The sequence below is a fragment of the Vombatus ursinus genome, unplaced genomic scaffold, assembly GCF_900497805.2.
Source record: "Vombatus ursinus unplaced genomic scaffold, bare-nosed wombat genome assembly UNPS02014792.1, whole genome shotgun sequence".
Taxonomy (NCBI): domain Eukaryota; kingdom Metazoa; phylum Chordata; class Mammalia; order Diprotodontia; family Vombatidae; genus Vombatus; species Vombatus ursinus.
This window is the reverse complement of record NW_020954570.1, coordinates 15,614,103-15,626,123: the sequence shown is the minus strand read 5'-3', so window position 1 is coordinate 15,626,123 and position 12,021 is coordinate 15,614,103. Positions and strand designations below refer to the sequence as shown.

At 39.6% G+C, this 12,021-nt stretch overlaps 1 protein-coding gene across 1 annotated transcript in view; it reads right to left on the bottom strand.

Moving 5' to 3' along the window:
* The window catches only part of ST8SIA4 (ST8 alpha-N-acetyl-neuraminide alpha-2,8-sialyltransferase 4), a 135,929-nt gene extending 124,377 nt beyond the window's left edge, over nucleotides 1–11,552 (bottom strand). The window contains exons 1-2 of the mRNA XM_027869148.1: nucleotides 11,065–11,552; nucleotides 2,631–2,762 (exon numbers count right to left, since the gene is read on the bottom strand). Of these exons, the coding sequence (XP_027724949.1) occupies nucleotides 2,631–2,762; nucleotides 11,065–11,231 (299 nt within the window). The 5' untranslated portion in view covers nucleotides 11,232–11,552. The remainder of the gene's footprint in view (nucleotides 1–2,630; nucleotides 2,763–11,064) is intronic.
* Between the last annotated feature and the right edge of the window lie 469 nt (nucleotides 11,553–12,021).

Below are 12,021 nucleotides of genomic sequence, written 5' to 3'. Positions count from 1 at the left end.
GTCCTCCTGACTTCAGGGCCAGTGCTCTATCCACTGTGCCACCTAGCTGCCCCCAAGACTAGTTAGGTTTTAAAGAATGTTGATTGTCAGGTAAGCTACTGGGTGATGAGTTTTCTGGCTGCAGAAACCCCTGAAGACTGCTGAAGTCACTGAGGAAGTACGATCTCTGGATTGTGTCAGTGGAAGGGATACTAATACCAGCTGAATCACAGAACCTTCAACTACTAAAGCAGAAGTCAGGTGGTGTGTGAAAAGCAGTGCCAGGTAATAGAAAGATCTGATTTCAGATAACACAATCAAACAACAGTATTAAATGCCTACTATGTGCCAGTCACTGTGCTAAGTCCTAGGGATACAAAAAGAAACAAAAGACAGTCCTTGCCCTCAAGAAGCTTACATTTTATTGGTGGAGACAACATGCAAACAAATATAGACAGAGCAATACAGAATAAATAGGAAATAATTAACAACGGGAAGTTGTTAGAATTAAGAGGAGTTGGGAAAGGCTTCCTGTAAAAGGTAGAATTTTAGTTGGGACTTAAAGGAAGCCAAGTGAGTCATAAAGCAGAGCTGAGGAGGGACAGTGATCCAGGCAAGGGAGACATCAGAAAGAATGCCCAGAGCTAAGAAAATGAGTGTCTTGTTCATGAAACAGCTAGGAGGTCTATGTCACTGGATTGAAGTGTACATGTACATGTTGGGGAGTAAGGTTTAAGAACACTGGAAAGGTAGGAGGGGGTTAGGTTATGAAGGATTTGAATGCTAAACAGAGTATTTTATATTTGCTCCTGGAGCCATATGAAGCCAGTGGAGGCTATTGAGTAGTGGAGTGACATGATTAGACCTGCACTTCAGAAAAATCACTTTAGTGGCTGAACGGAGAATGGATTTGAGTCGGGAGAGACTTGAAGCATTCAGGACTACTAGCAGACTATATTACAACAGTCCAGGCATGAGGTGATGAAGGTCTGCATTAGAATAGTGGAAGTGTCAATGAAGAGAGGGGGGGCATATTCAAGAGATGTTTAAAAGGCGAAATTGACAGGCCTTGGCAACAGATTGGATATAGGGGGCGAGAGACAGTGAAGAGTCTAGGATGACTTCTAGATTGCATGTCTGAAGTATAGTGTTGTTCTCTACAGTCACAGGGAAGGTAAGTGGGGGGAGGGGTGGAAGGGGGTTTTTAGTGAGAAAGATAATGCGTTCAGTTTTGGACATGTTTAGTTTAAGGTGTCTACTGAACATCCAGCTCAAGATGTTCAAAAGGTAATTGGAGATGCAAGATTGGAGGTCAGCAGATAGTTTGGGGCAGTATATGTAGATTTGGAGATCATCAGCAAAGAAATTGTAATTAAACCCATGGGAATTGATGAGATCATCAAGTGAAGTGGTATAGAGAGAGAAGAGAAGAGGATCCAAGACAGAAAAGGCCTGAGGGTCTTCTGTGGTTAGAGGTCATGATCTAAAGGAGGAGCCATCGAAGGAGACAGAGAAGGAGCATTCAGATAGGAAGAGAACCAACTGAAAGAATGGTGTTCTGAAAACCTAGAAAGAAGAGAGTATCAAAGAGGAAAGAGTGATCAAAAATGTCAAAGGCTACAAAGAAGACTGAGAAAAGGCCACTGGATTTGGCAACCAAGATATCATTAGTAATTTGGAAGAGAACAATTTTGGTGGAAGGAGAAAGTCAGAAGCCAGATTGCAAGGAGTTAAGAACCTAGGGGGAAGAGAGAAAGTGCAGCACGTATTATAGACAGCCTTTTTGAGGACTTTAGCTACAAAGAGCAAAAGAGATATAGGATGATAGAGGGGATGGAAGGATCAAGTGAGCACTTTTTTCAGAATAAAGGAGATATGGGCATTTTTTTTTTGGCAGTAGGGAATGATCCCATAGACAAAGATTGAAAATAAGTGGAAGACTGGGTATGACAGAGGAGACAATTTGTTGGAGACAGACTGGAATGAGATCACTTGTAAAAGTAAAAAGGAATTAAAATCCTACAATGACACCTATTTAGTTCACATGCAATCATAAGTAAGCCATTTGGCTACAGCTTCCTGGTCCCTAAATCAGAGAGAATATAATTTTAACTTAAATTCCTTCACAGAGTTGTGTGGAAAGCACTTTATAAACAATAGAGGATTCTAAAGATTAATTTTATCAATTGTAAAAATGATAATACTTAATCTGTCTCATCAAGGATTTTAAATACCAGTAGAGGAGAAAAGACAGGGACATAAATAACTGCAATACTATTAGAATTCTTTGAGTGCACAGTAGAATTTCAAAGTATTGATGAAAGATCTAAAGATGAATATTTATACTGAGTTAACAACTACTAAAGGAAAACTAAATGGAATATAGGAAAACCATTGAGATTTTTTATTCTTTTCTTATGAAAAGGGTATCATATTAAAATCCCACATACCTATTCCTTAACATTCAGATGACAGAATGATTTGAGTTTTATCAGCTTTCTTCCATTTAATGGGAACACATCTAATAGAGGCTTTACAGTATTCTATTAAAGATATACATTTTAAATTATAAATCTTAAGGTCTAGGTAAGTTTGCTGGCCTCAAAAAGCTACAGGACAAAGAATCATATGAACTGTGCTGTCTTGCTTACCTTATCTCCAAGACCAAAGAGGAATTGATTTTCCAACCTTCTACAGAGTGCTGAAAGATTGAAGATCCACCTTTTCGAATGATTTTATTAGAACTATTGACTGGTGGTCTATTGGAACACAGCTCACCATCTCTGAAATGTAAAACAAAAAATGAACTTTTTTTTTTAAAGTGAAGAAACACAATAATTTTTCAGAAATATTCCAAAATAATCTAATTTGAATTTATGATAAAATAAACATACCAGTGAATGTAACCCCAATGAAATTCATTCTATGGTATTTATAGGGATAGGGCTGACTAAAGAGAGCAGTGAGGGTGAGATGGAAATAATTATACCAGAACATAAATTCATATGTAAGACAGGAGGAATGTTAATTCTCTCTCTTCTCCACCCCCAACTCCTTTAGTTGATAAATCATAGAAAGTAATCTCTTTATGAAGTTTGGACACCTCTTCAGTTGAGGCAAATAAGCAAAACAAATTTGCCATGTCCCTAGGTTATTTAACTAGATAAACCCTGGATGAATTTTTGGCAGTTCAAGAATGGCAGAGATTTCAAACAAGGAACCGTCTGGGGAGGAAACTGTTAAGGATGCGGACAGGGAAAGAATTTCTCTCAACCATCACCCCCCTTTGCTACACCAATAACTTTGATGGGGAACTACTCAACTAGTAGGAGATCCTACATTGATTTTATACACACAAACACACACACACACACACACACACACACACACCATAAAACAGGGCTACAATAGCTGGCCAGTTAACTTGAGGGAGTAAGCAGTACCAGGAGTTGGGAGTTATCTTGACATTCTTGTATCCTACATGTGTGCCTACTTCTATTGGACTCTTTTAAGTTAAAGCCCTCTGTTCCCATGGACACTGTGTGTATTTGTAGCACTCCCTGGGTTTATGGGAAGAATGACTTACAGTTACTATTTTTACTATGTCATATTAGTATAAGATTTCACTTAGGGTCAGTTGTATGCATTGGTTGGTTGTTGATAGGAAGCATACTTGTGGAGATTCGTGAGCTACATGGTTTTAGAAGGGCCACATAAAACCTGAAGGACCTATTTGAAAACCTAAGGCATATAGTGAGGAAATAGCTATAGTGGGTGCTTACACATACTTTCTGGAATAAAGCCTTGTTTACATAAAGGAAAGGTCATTATGAGAGTTTTTAAATCATTTATTCAAATGTCTGTACTCTTCTTCCTCTACAGACAATGAAAATGACTGTATAGACACTTTCCTTCTCTTTTTGGGCTAATTAGTCTATCATTCACTCTGGTCTCAAAAAATCAGGACAATGAGAATGGTCCTGAACTAAGCAGGTGTGTGTGTATGTGTTTTCAGACACATCTGACTCTTCATGACCCCATTTGGGGTTTTCTTAGCAAAGATACTAAAGTGGTTTGCTATTTCCTTCTCTAGCTCATTTTACAGATGAAGAAACTGACGCAAACAGTGTTAGGTGATTTGCCCTGGGTTGTACAGTTAGTAAATGTCTGAGGCTACATTTAAACTCAGGTTTTCCTCCAGGCCTGGTACTCTGTCTACTGTGCTACCTACCTGCCCTCCAAACTAACAGTTCACCTCTTTGCTATTAAAGAAGAAAAGAATCAGTATTTTATCCCTGGATACTAAAATGAATCTGCCCTATGCTCAGATGTTTTCTTATTCTTTCGTTGGTATAAACATGGCTTCAGACATTAAAAAATGCAACTGCTTATGATGAGACAATGAAAAACCCTAAGATTTCTCCAAAATATACAGTTATTCCTTCATGTATTAGTGACTTTTAAAATATTTAGGATTTTAAAAACACTTCTGAAATATAAGGCAGATCTTTACACAATCTTCAAGTTATTCTCTAGTTATTATTCAGGCAAACCTCTCCTACCATCAATGGAAATTTTGCCTGGGCAACAGCTGCTGGATGAATTCTGTAATAGGAGGCTTACAGTACAGTATTTTGTTTTGCATTCTTTTTAAATGATGTAGTTAGAATTTGAAGCAGTGTAAATGAAAATCTGCAGTCAATGCCCCCTCCCAAATTTAGAGTTCTTTTAAAATTAATATCCTAAAATATCTTTACTGATGAAAATGATACATTAGCATTCCCATACATGGCTAATAATATTCACCTTATTAAGGTTGCTTGGGATAGAAGGGAACATAAGGAATAATTTAGCATTCAATGGCACTGAAGTCAATTTTTATATTCTATGCCTAATGATTGTAGATGTCCACAAATGAAAATATAGACAGACAGAAAAGAACATTTGAGCTTTAGCTGCTGGGCTTTTTTAAGACTATGAATGGCTAAGTGCAAATATATCATCAGTCTTAGAAAAGCAACACAAAAGCACACGTTCTACTAACAATAGGTCAACAGCCGAAGCAGCAGCATCCTTCTATAAGTAGAAATTATCTCATATAAAATGATGTTTGTAAAAGTGCTTAGAATGATCAAAATGTATTTTTTATCATCACAACATTCATTATGTCTCTATGGAAAGATAAAAACTGTATATGAGCAAGAACCACATTTTGCTGAATAATTGATGTCATGGGATTACCCGTTGTGATATATGTAGAATACACTGAAATACATTCATTTTTTTAATGAGAAATATTTAATAAAGAGTATGAAGGGTTACTGACCTATCATCATGGCCAGTTCAGTTGCAAGTGCACTTTTACCCCTCCAAAATTATCTTGTGTTTGTTTTGTATACATTTTATACTTAGGGAAGAGGAAAGAAATAAGGATTTATATAGTACCTACTACGAACCAGGCACCGCACCGTGCTTTATAGTATTTCACTTGATTCTCACAACAATCCAATGAATTAAGTGCTCTTATTATTCCCATTTTGCAGTTCAGGAAACTAAGGCTGACAGAGGTTAAGTGACTTGCCAAGGGGCAACAGCTAGTTAAGTGTCTGAGGCCGAATTTGAACTGAGGTCTTCCTAACTCTAGGCCAAGAACTGTATTCACTGTATTCACAGTGCTTCCAGCTTGTTATGCTCCAAACTCCCTTAATAGAATGTAATCTCCTTGAGACCAGGGACTCCTGCTTTTGTTACTGCATCCCCAATACCTAGCATAGTGCCACAGATAGCAGGTGCTTAGTCAATGCCTGTTGATTTCATGTTTTGTTCAGAGAAAATTTGAAATATTCCTAGATCAATGGATCAACAAAGTGGCATGCAGTTTAACTAGACTTTGAAGGAGTGGTTTTCTAAATCACAACACATGACAGAAAGAAGGCATTGCTACAAACTTCCTCACTATTTCCTTTTCACCACAACAATGATGTCTCAAATGGCTAGTATTAGGTGTACTTTTTAAGGTTGTGACACAGTTTTTCTCTAGAAATTTCAATTGCTCCTATAAACACTTAACTCATGATCCTGGCAACATCCTGTCTTATTAAAGAATATTTTCCTTCCAGTGCATGCTCCGCACAACGTTGCCAATCTTATTTCTTTCTCCCCAGATAAAACAAAACTTCTAAACAACTTCAGGGAACACATTTCTTGCATAAGCCTATTCTACAATATGATACAGTACACATGCCTAAGGAAAAACTAACTAAATACATCAAAGTATACAATATAAAACTATATCAGAAGAAATCCTCCCTTATACTGAGCTAAAAATAATTCATTAAGCTTGTCTTCTGTGTGGCATTGGTAACAGAAGCTAGTCATTAATCACATTACTAGTACCTAAAAATAATATTTACTTTTTGAAATATGTTTTCCATGCATCTTCACAACTTATTCAACAAAGCCTGCAACAGATTACAAATATAACACAGTAGCATACTTTTAATCATACCTTCAAATAACAAAATTTTATCCCAAATGTTTTGCATTAAAATTTGCTGCAAAACTCTTAATGAACAGTTTTCTTTCACTTGTACTTGACATAAATTCTCCACTATAAAATCAATGGTCATGTGAGTCCATAAAACTCACACAAAGATCAAATTGGCTATCCTTCTAATAATATAATGTTAAAATATCGGTATATAGTAGTAAAGGAGTACTTTTTTTTTTTTTTTACTGTTCCTAAGAACTCAATAGCAATTAGTAGAAATCCATCTTACTGTATAAGCTAATTTTGGATTTCCTGATATGCAATACTAGATCCACCCAGAAATAGCGTTAAACTAACTTTTGCTCTTAGAAGGAATACTACCCAGATAAGTGGAGAATACATATACTTGCTAATTGTACACAACATGAGATTTTTTAAGCTAATGAAGTTGAACATGAGATAAAATTTCTTAAAGAAAATAGCCACATGATGGCATAATGGACACAGAAATGATCTCAAAACCTGGCTTTTTTTTTTTCAAATCCCTCCTGACATACAGACTGTGTGATCCTAGGCATTCTAGGCAACTCTCTAAGACTCCAATTTGCAACTCTCCAAAACTCTAGTTTACAAAGAATGTACTGGCCTGCATTGGTAGAGGAAATTGCCTTATACCAATTTAATCAAAGATCTAGTCCATATCCCAGTTCCTATCCTAAAGAAAATAGTGTATTACAAAGAAATCTAGGTAGTTTATACGGGTGGACAAAATACACAGTTACAATAGCTAAACATAAGTAGCATATAATATATTTCTATTAATTTACTTGATTATTTTCCTCATTGTTAGCTTCATTTTAAAATATGCATAATATTAATAAAACATGCATAATATGCACAGTATTTATATACCACAACAAATATCTCTTATAAATATGGTATTAAAAATCCTCCCATTATGAAGACATTGGTCAGTCAACAATGTCATTGAAACATGTTACATCTTCTCAAATGGTTACTAGTTAATGGAAATCAACTCAAAGAGCATTCTAGGGAAAGTCTCTACAAGAAGTCAAAGAATTGGAGATTTGTACCTGGAAGAGATCTAGGAGGTCAAACTAATCCAAATACCCTCATTTTATAGATGACAGGTCAAGTCACACAATAGGAATGATAGAGTTGAGATTGAACTCAGGTCCCCTAACTCAAATCTAGTAATGTCTCTTCATAATGTACTGCTTTATTTATATTTACAATAACTCTAAAATTACTCCTTGGTCACAATATGCTTGTTATAGCAGCTGCTGTTCATGGAATCACCAAATTTCAGCTGGAAACCACTTCAGTAGCAAACTAGTCCAACCTATTATTCTAAGAATTCAATCTCCTCCCCTCCCCCATCCACTCTAGAACATACCTGACATGTGATTAATCAGCCTTTTCTTGAAGACCTACTGAGAGGAAAATCACTAGTTCTCAAGGAGCCGCACTCTATTTCTGCTTAGTTTTCATTGTTAAGAAGGCTTGAGAGTTTTCCTCTGAAATTAAGCCTAAATGTGCTTCTTTGCAACTTTTACTAGTCTTGACCTCAAGAGCCAAAAAACCCTAAACCAAAACAAAATAAACAAAAAAATCCAAGTCTAATTCCTCATTCATGTAACAGGCAACCTCTTGAATAAATGAAGGTAGGTGTCTAGTTTCCTCAGGATTCTTGGATTCAGGCCAAACATTCTCATTTTCTTCAACCAATCCACAAGGATTCCAGTTCTCCTCAGAATAGGCGTATTGGGAGAATAAGAGGAAAAGTTGTGTTAAGCACTCCTGTTCTCATTATTTCTCTGCTTTCTTAGCTATTTATCTTTAATAGTATTTGGAAACTCATGTTTTAAGGTGTTATTACTGACTCTAAATTGAAACACTAGACTCTCCCAGGAAAGAGACGAAGCTTTGGAGAAGGGTTTTAGACCCCAGCACACTGAAACTTTCAAGAAGTGAATGTATAATTATACTGTCTAGGGTCCCTTCCAACTCTAAACCTCAGCTCCAAGCTGTAGATGGCTCTCAGACATCCCTTACTGCCCACCTGCAATGCATGTAGTGCCCCCCAAAGGCCAGCTACTGCTTCTGTTGCTTAACTCAGATTTTGAATATTGGTGTACACAAAACTGGACCTTTCTGTCTTATTAATCTGAAACAAACAACTGTGGAAGCTCTGGGGCTTCAAGGGAGGGTTTGGAGAAAAGAGAGGAAAAACCGTCATAGAGAATTGTGTTTAGTAAAGCGTTTTAAGAGTTATTCTGTCTGTTGTAGTAATGCTGAGATTTCCAAGAAGCCCCAGGCTCTTCCCAGATCGTGCTCTGTATCACAAGTTTCAACCTTGGAGAATGGGAGAAGCCCTAGGCAAAACGGGACATCTGTCTAGAGTTGATGCCAGCAAAAATAACTCTGAGACCCTAGGAAAAACCAAGGGGGCGGCAGTGACCCGGGGCAGCAGTCAGGCAGCTGACCGGTCCTGAGACAGGGGCGGGGGACAGAGAGAAATGGGAGGAGCTCAGACTGGCAGGCAATAGTCTCGCTGCACAAAACAGTAATTTCTGGAGTTAAATAAGGAGGAGCACACATTGTTAAATCGGAGCCACACAAGCGCCTTTTCAGAACCGAAGAGAAACCTGTTTCCCCGCAACAAAAGGTTCCTCCTGATTCCCTTTGGTTCTTCCTGCTCACTGCTTTTTTTGGGGTTGTCTTCTCCCAGCTCTTGCTCTCAGGAGAGAGACACTGGTTACAGGCAAGCTCCTGTTTTCAGATAACAACACCAAGGGGAAACCGCAGCTCAGGCTCTTGAGGGTGCCCTCAGCTGCAACTGGGGCCCGCCTACGCTGCTCCCCCGGTTTGGGACTGCAGCTTCAAGTCTCGAAGCTTCTCAACTGGGGCTGAAAGAGAAGAGCACGCCTGCTGCGCCCAGGAGGAAGGGGTAGGTGAGGTACCGGCCTTAGTCTGCCAGTGAAACACGCTCCAGGCGAGCAAGTGGAGTAGTAATAAGCACACGCCGTATCTGTCTTCAGACGCGCCCCTCCCACCCTATCTCCCCAGTGGAGAGAGCCATATAGACCGCACACCCCCCTGGTACTAAAGCCCTTTCGCAGTTATTTCCAGTTACAAAAGCTTGACTTCCCCTAGGTGTTCCCAAGGAGAAAGCAAGACCTTCTCCATCAATGGAAATCTCCTCACTCTCCATCCTTTAGTTTTCCAGAGACCCCCTTTGTTTGTTGGAGAGACAGGTCTGCAGGGTTTACCCCATACTCTCCGCCCACTGCCTCCACCACCACCCCCTTCATCAAAAGCGTCCTCTTTGTCAAATGCTTTGCGCTGGGTTTGCTCTTTGCGCTACCCTCTCCCCCGGTAGACACATACTCTTGCACCCCACCCCACCCCCGCCCAAATCTATCTTTTACACATTTTAGACAACCAAGCCTATCAAACCTTCTTCTTCCCCCTAGCTACAACATTTCTAATACACTGACTTCCTTATAGACTAGCAATGTCTGCCTAGACGAATTCCCCCACCTCTTCTCATCCTCTTAACTTAGATTATTAGTCCTTTGAGAGCAGCTGTCTATGCCTGGTAATAAAGTGCACGAAGTTTGGTGTGTGTATAGGGTGGAGGGGCCTTAGCACTCCTTAACAGGGACACATAAAGTGTGGCTTAAACTAAGGATTTCTCTCTGGGTAAAAGCTGAGAGAATTAAGAAACTACTAGCAGAAATCTCTACTAACAAGGAGTTTCTGAGGTTAGTGGTCTGAAGAAGACTGTTTCTAAAAATGGATTTTAACTGTTTTTACAGCCAAGGTACAACAGCAGCAAAGTTGAAATAACCTCTTGGGTAAACCTGAAAGTCACAAAAACGGTGAGGAAGGAAGGGCAACACTAAAATCAAGAGACCTTGGAATGTTCTTAAACCATTTGTCCATTTGAATGAAACGAAGAAACTGAAGAAAATGATGCTATTTTGTAGCGTTCTGCGTCCCAGTTTTTAAAGCTGATACCAAGATGGTAACATCTTTGACATCTTTACACTTTCTTTGAAAGTGTACTAGCAGTAAACTGTTAGTTTACTAGAGATACTAGCAGTAAACAGAAATTCTGGTACACAGAGATACATAGGAAGAAGGAAGGGAGCAAGCAGAGGGGAAAGGTAGTCTCTACTTTTTTGAGTTTGAAAGCTCATCAACTCAGCAACGTATTTCCTCTGTGTACACAGAGGGCAAGGTAAATAATGAGAACTCACTTAAATTCTAACTCTAAGGTTAAAGGGGAGTCCTTCTACTAACTTCTTGTTTACACCAGTAGTTACTTCTCCTTTGACTTCTTCAGGCATTAAGACCGCACATGCACAGCTGAACTACTCCTAGAAAGGATGTGGGGACAGGGGAAACACACATTTGAGCAGGAGCCTATTTTGTTGAAGAGGCTAAACAGACACAAAATACACGCACACACACACACACACACACACACACACACCCTCTCCAGCTGTTCATTCTTCTACATTATCATGTCTTCTATCGCTTTTGTTAGACCCACACTTTGCATTTACCCTATGAGTTGCGTTTCCTGATGCTCCTCCGTTCTTGCTATTTCTTTTGTCTTATAAACGATCAGGAGGATACTTATCGTGCAGATCGTCCACCTCTTCCTGATGGAGCGCATCTTGCCAGCCCAGGGAAATCCTTTTTTCCCCCCTTTTACACCTTCGCTCTGCATAACGATTCCGTTTGGTGTTAGGGGGGAGGATGAAAATCTATAAAATGAGAGGGAAGCCCGGAGCTCCGATCACAAGAGATCAGGGACACAGAAGACAGTGGCAGTGGCAGTGGCAGTAGCTGCTGCTGCTGCTTCTACGGCGGCGGCGGCGGCTGTTTCTCGCATGCTAGTGAAGAGGTCGGAGGTTTCCAGTGGCACCCTGGCTCTGCTCTGGGTCCTGGGGCGTTCCCTACTGCTCCGCGCCTGTCTCACTCATGCTCTCCTTTGCTTTCAGATTCAACACCTTTTGCAACTGAGGTGGCCGAGGCTGCAGCTGGGCTCCCGAACGTCACTGGCCCTTCCCTTTTCCTAGCAGGGAAATGATGAGCAGAAACCAGCCAATCGCCGGACGTAGGGGGCGGAGGCTGCTGATGCCTCCGTTTGCGGGCCGGCCGCTGTTTTTTTTATAACTGTAACATTGCCTTTCTCTCTTATTGTAGCACTGACTGAGAAAGAAAACTGCTACACAGCTTTAGCAAACACATATAAGTGTCAGAATCAACTCCTTAGAAGTTTTTAGACGTTCTTTCTGGAAGTACCACTCAGATTCTGAGACAATAGGGAATAGTAATCTTTTTCTCCCTAAGGATAAGTTTATGAGATCCCATCTAAACTTCTAAAGAGAATAGAGGACTCCCACCAGGGGAACAGACATGAGAGAGCTGTCTGGTGGGCAGCAATTTAAAAAGATTTTTGCAGTTTGCGGGGAGATTCTTCACTAAAATGTCAATCAAACCCTAATTTTGATTTT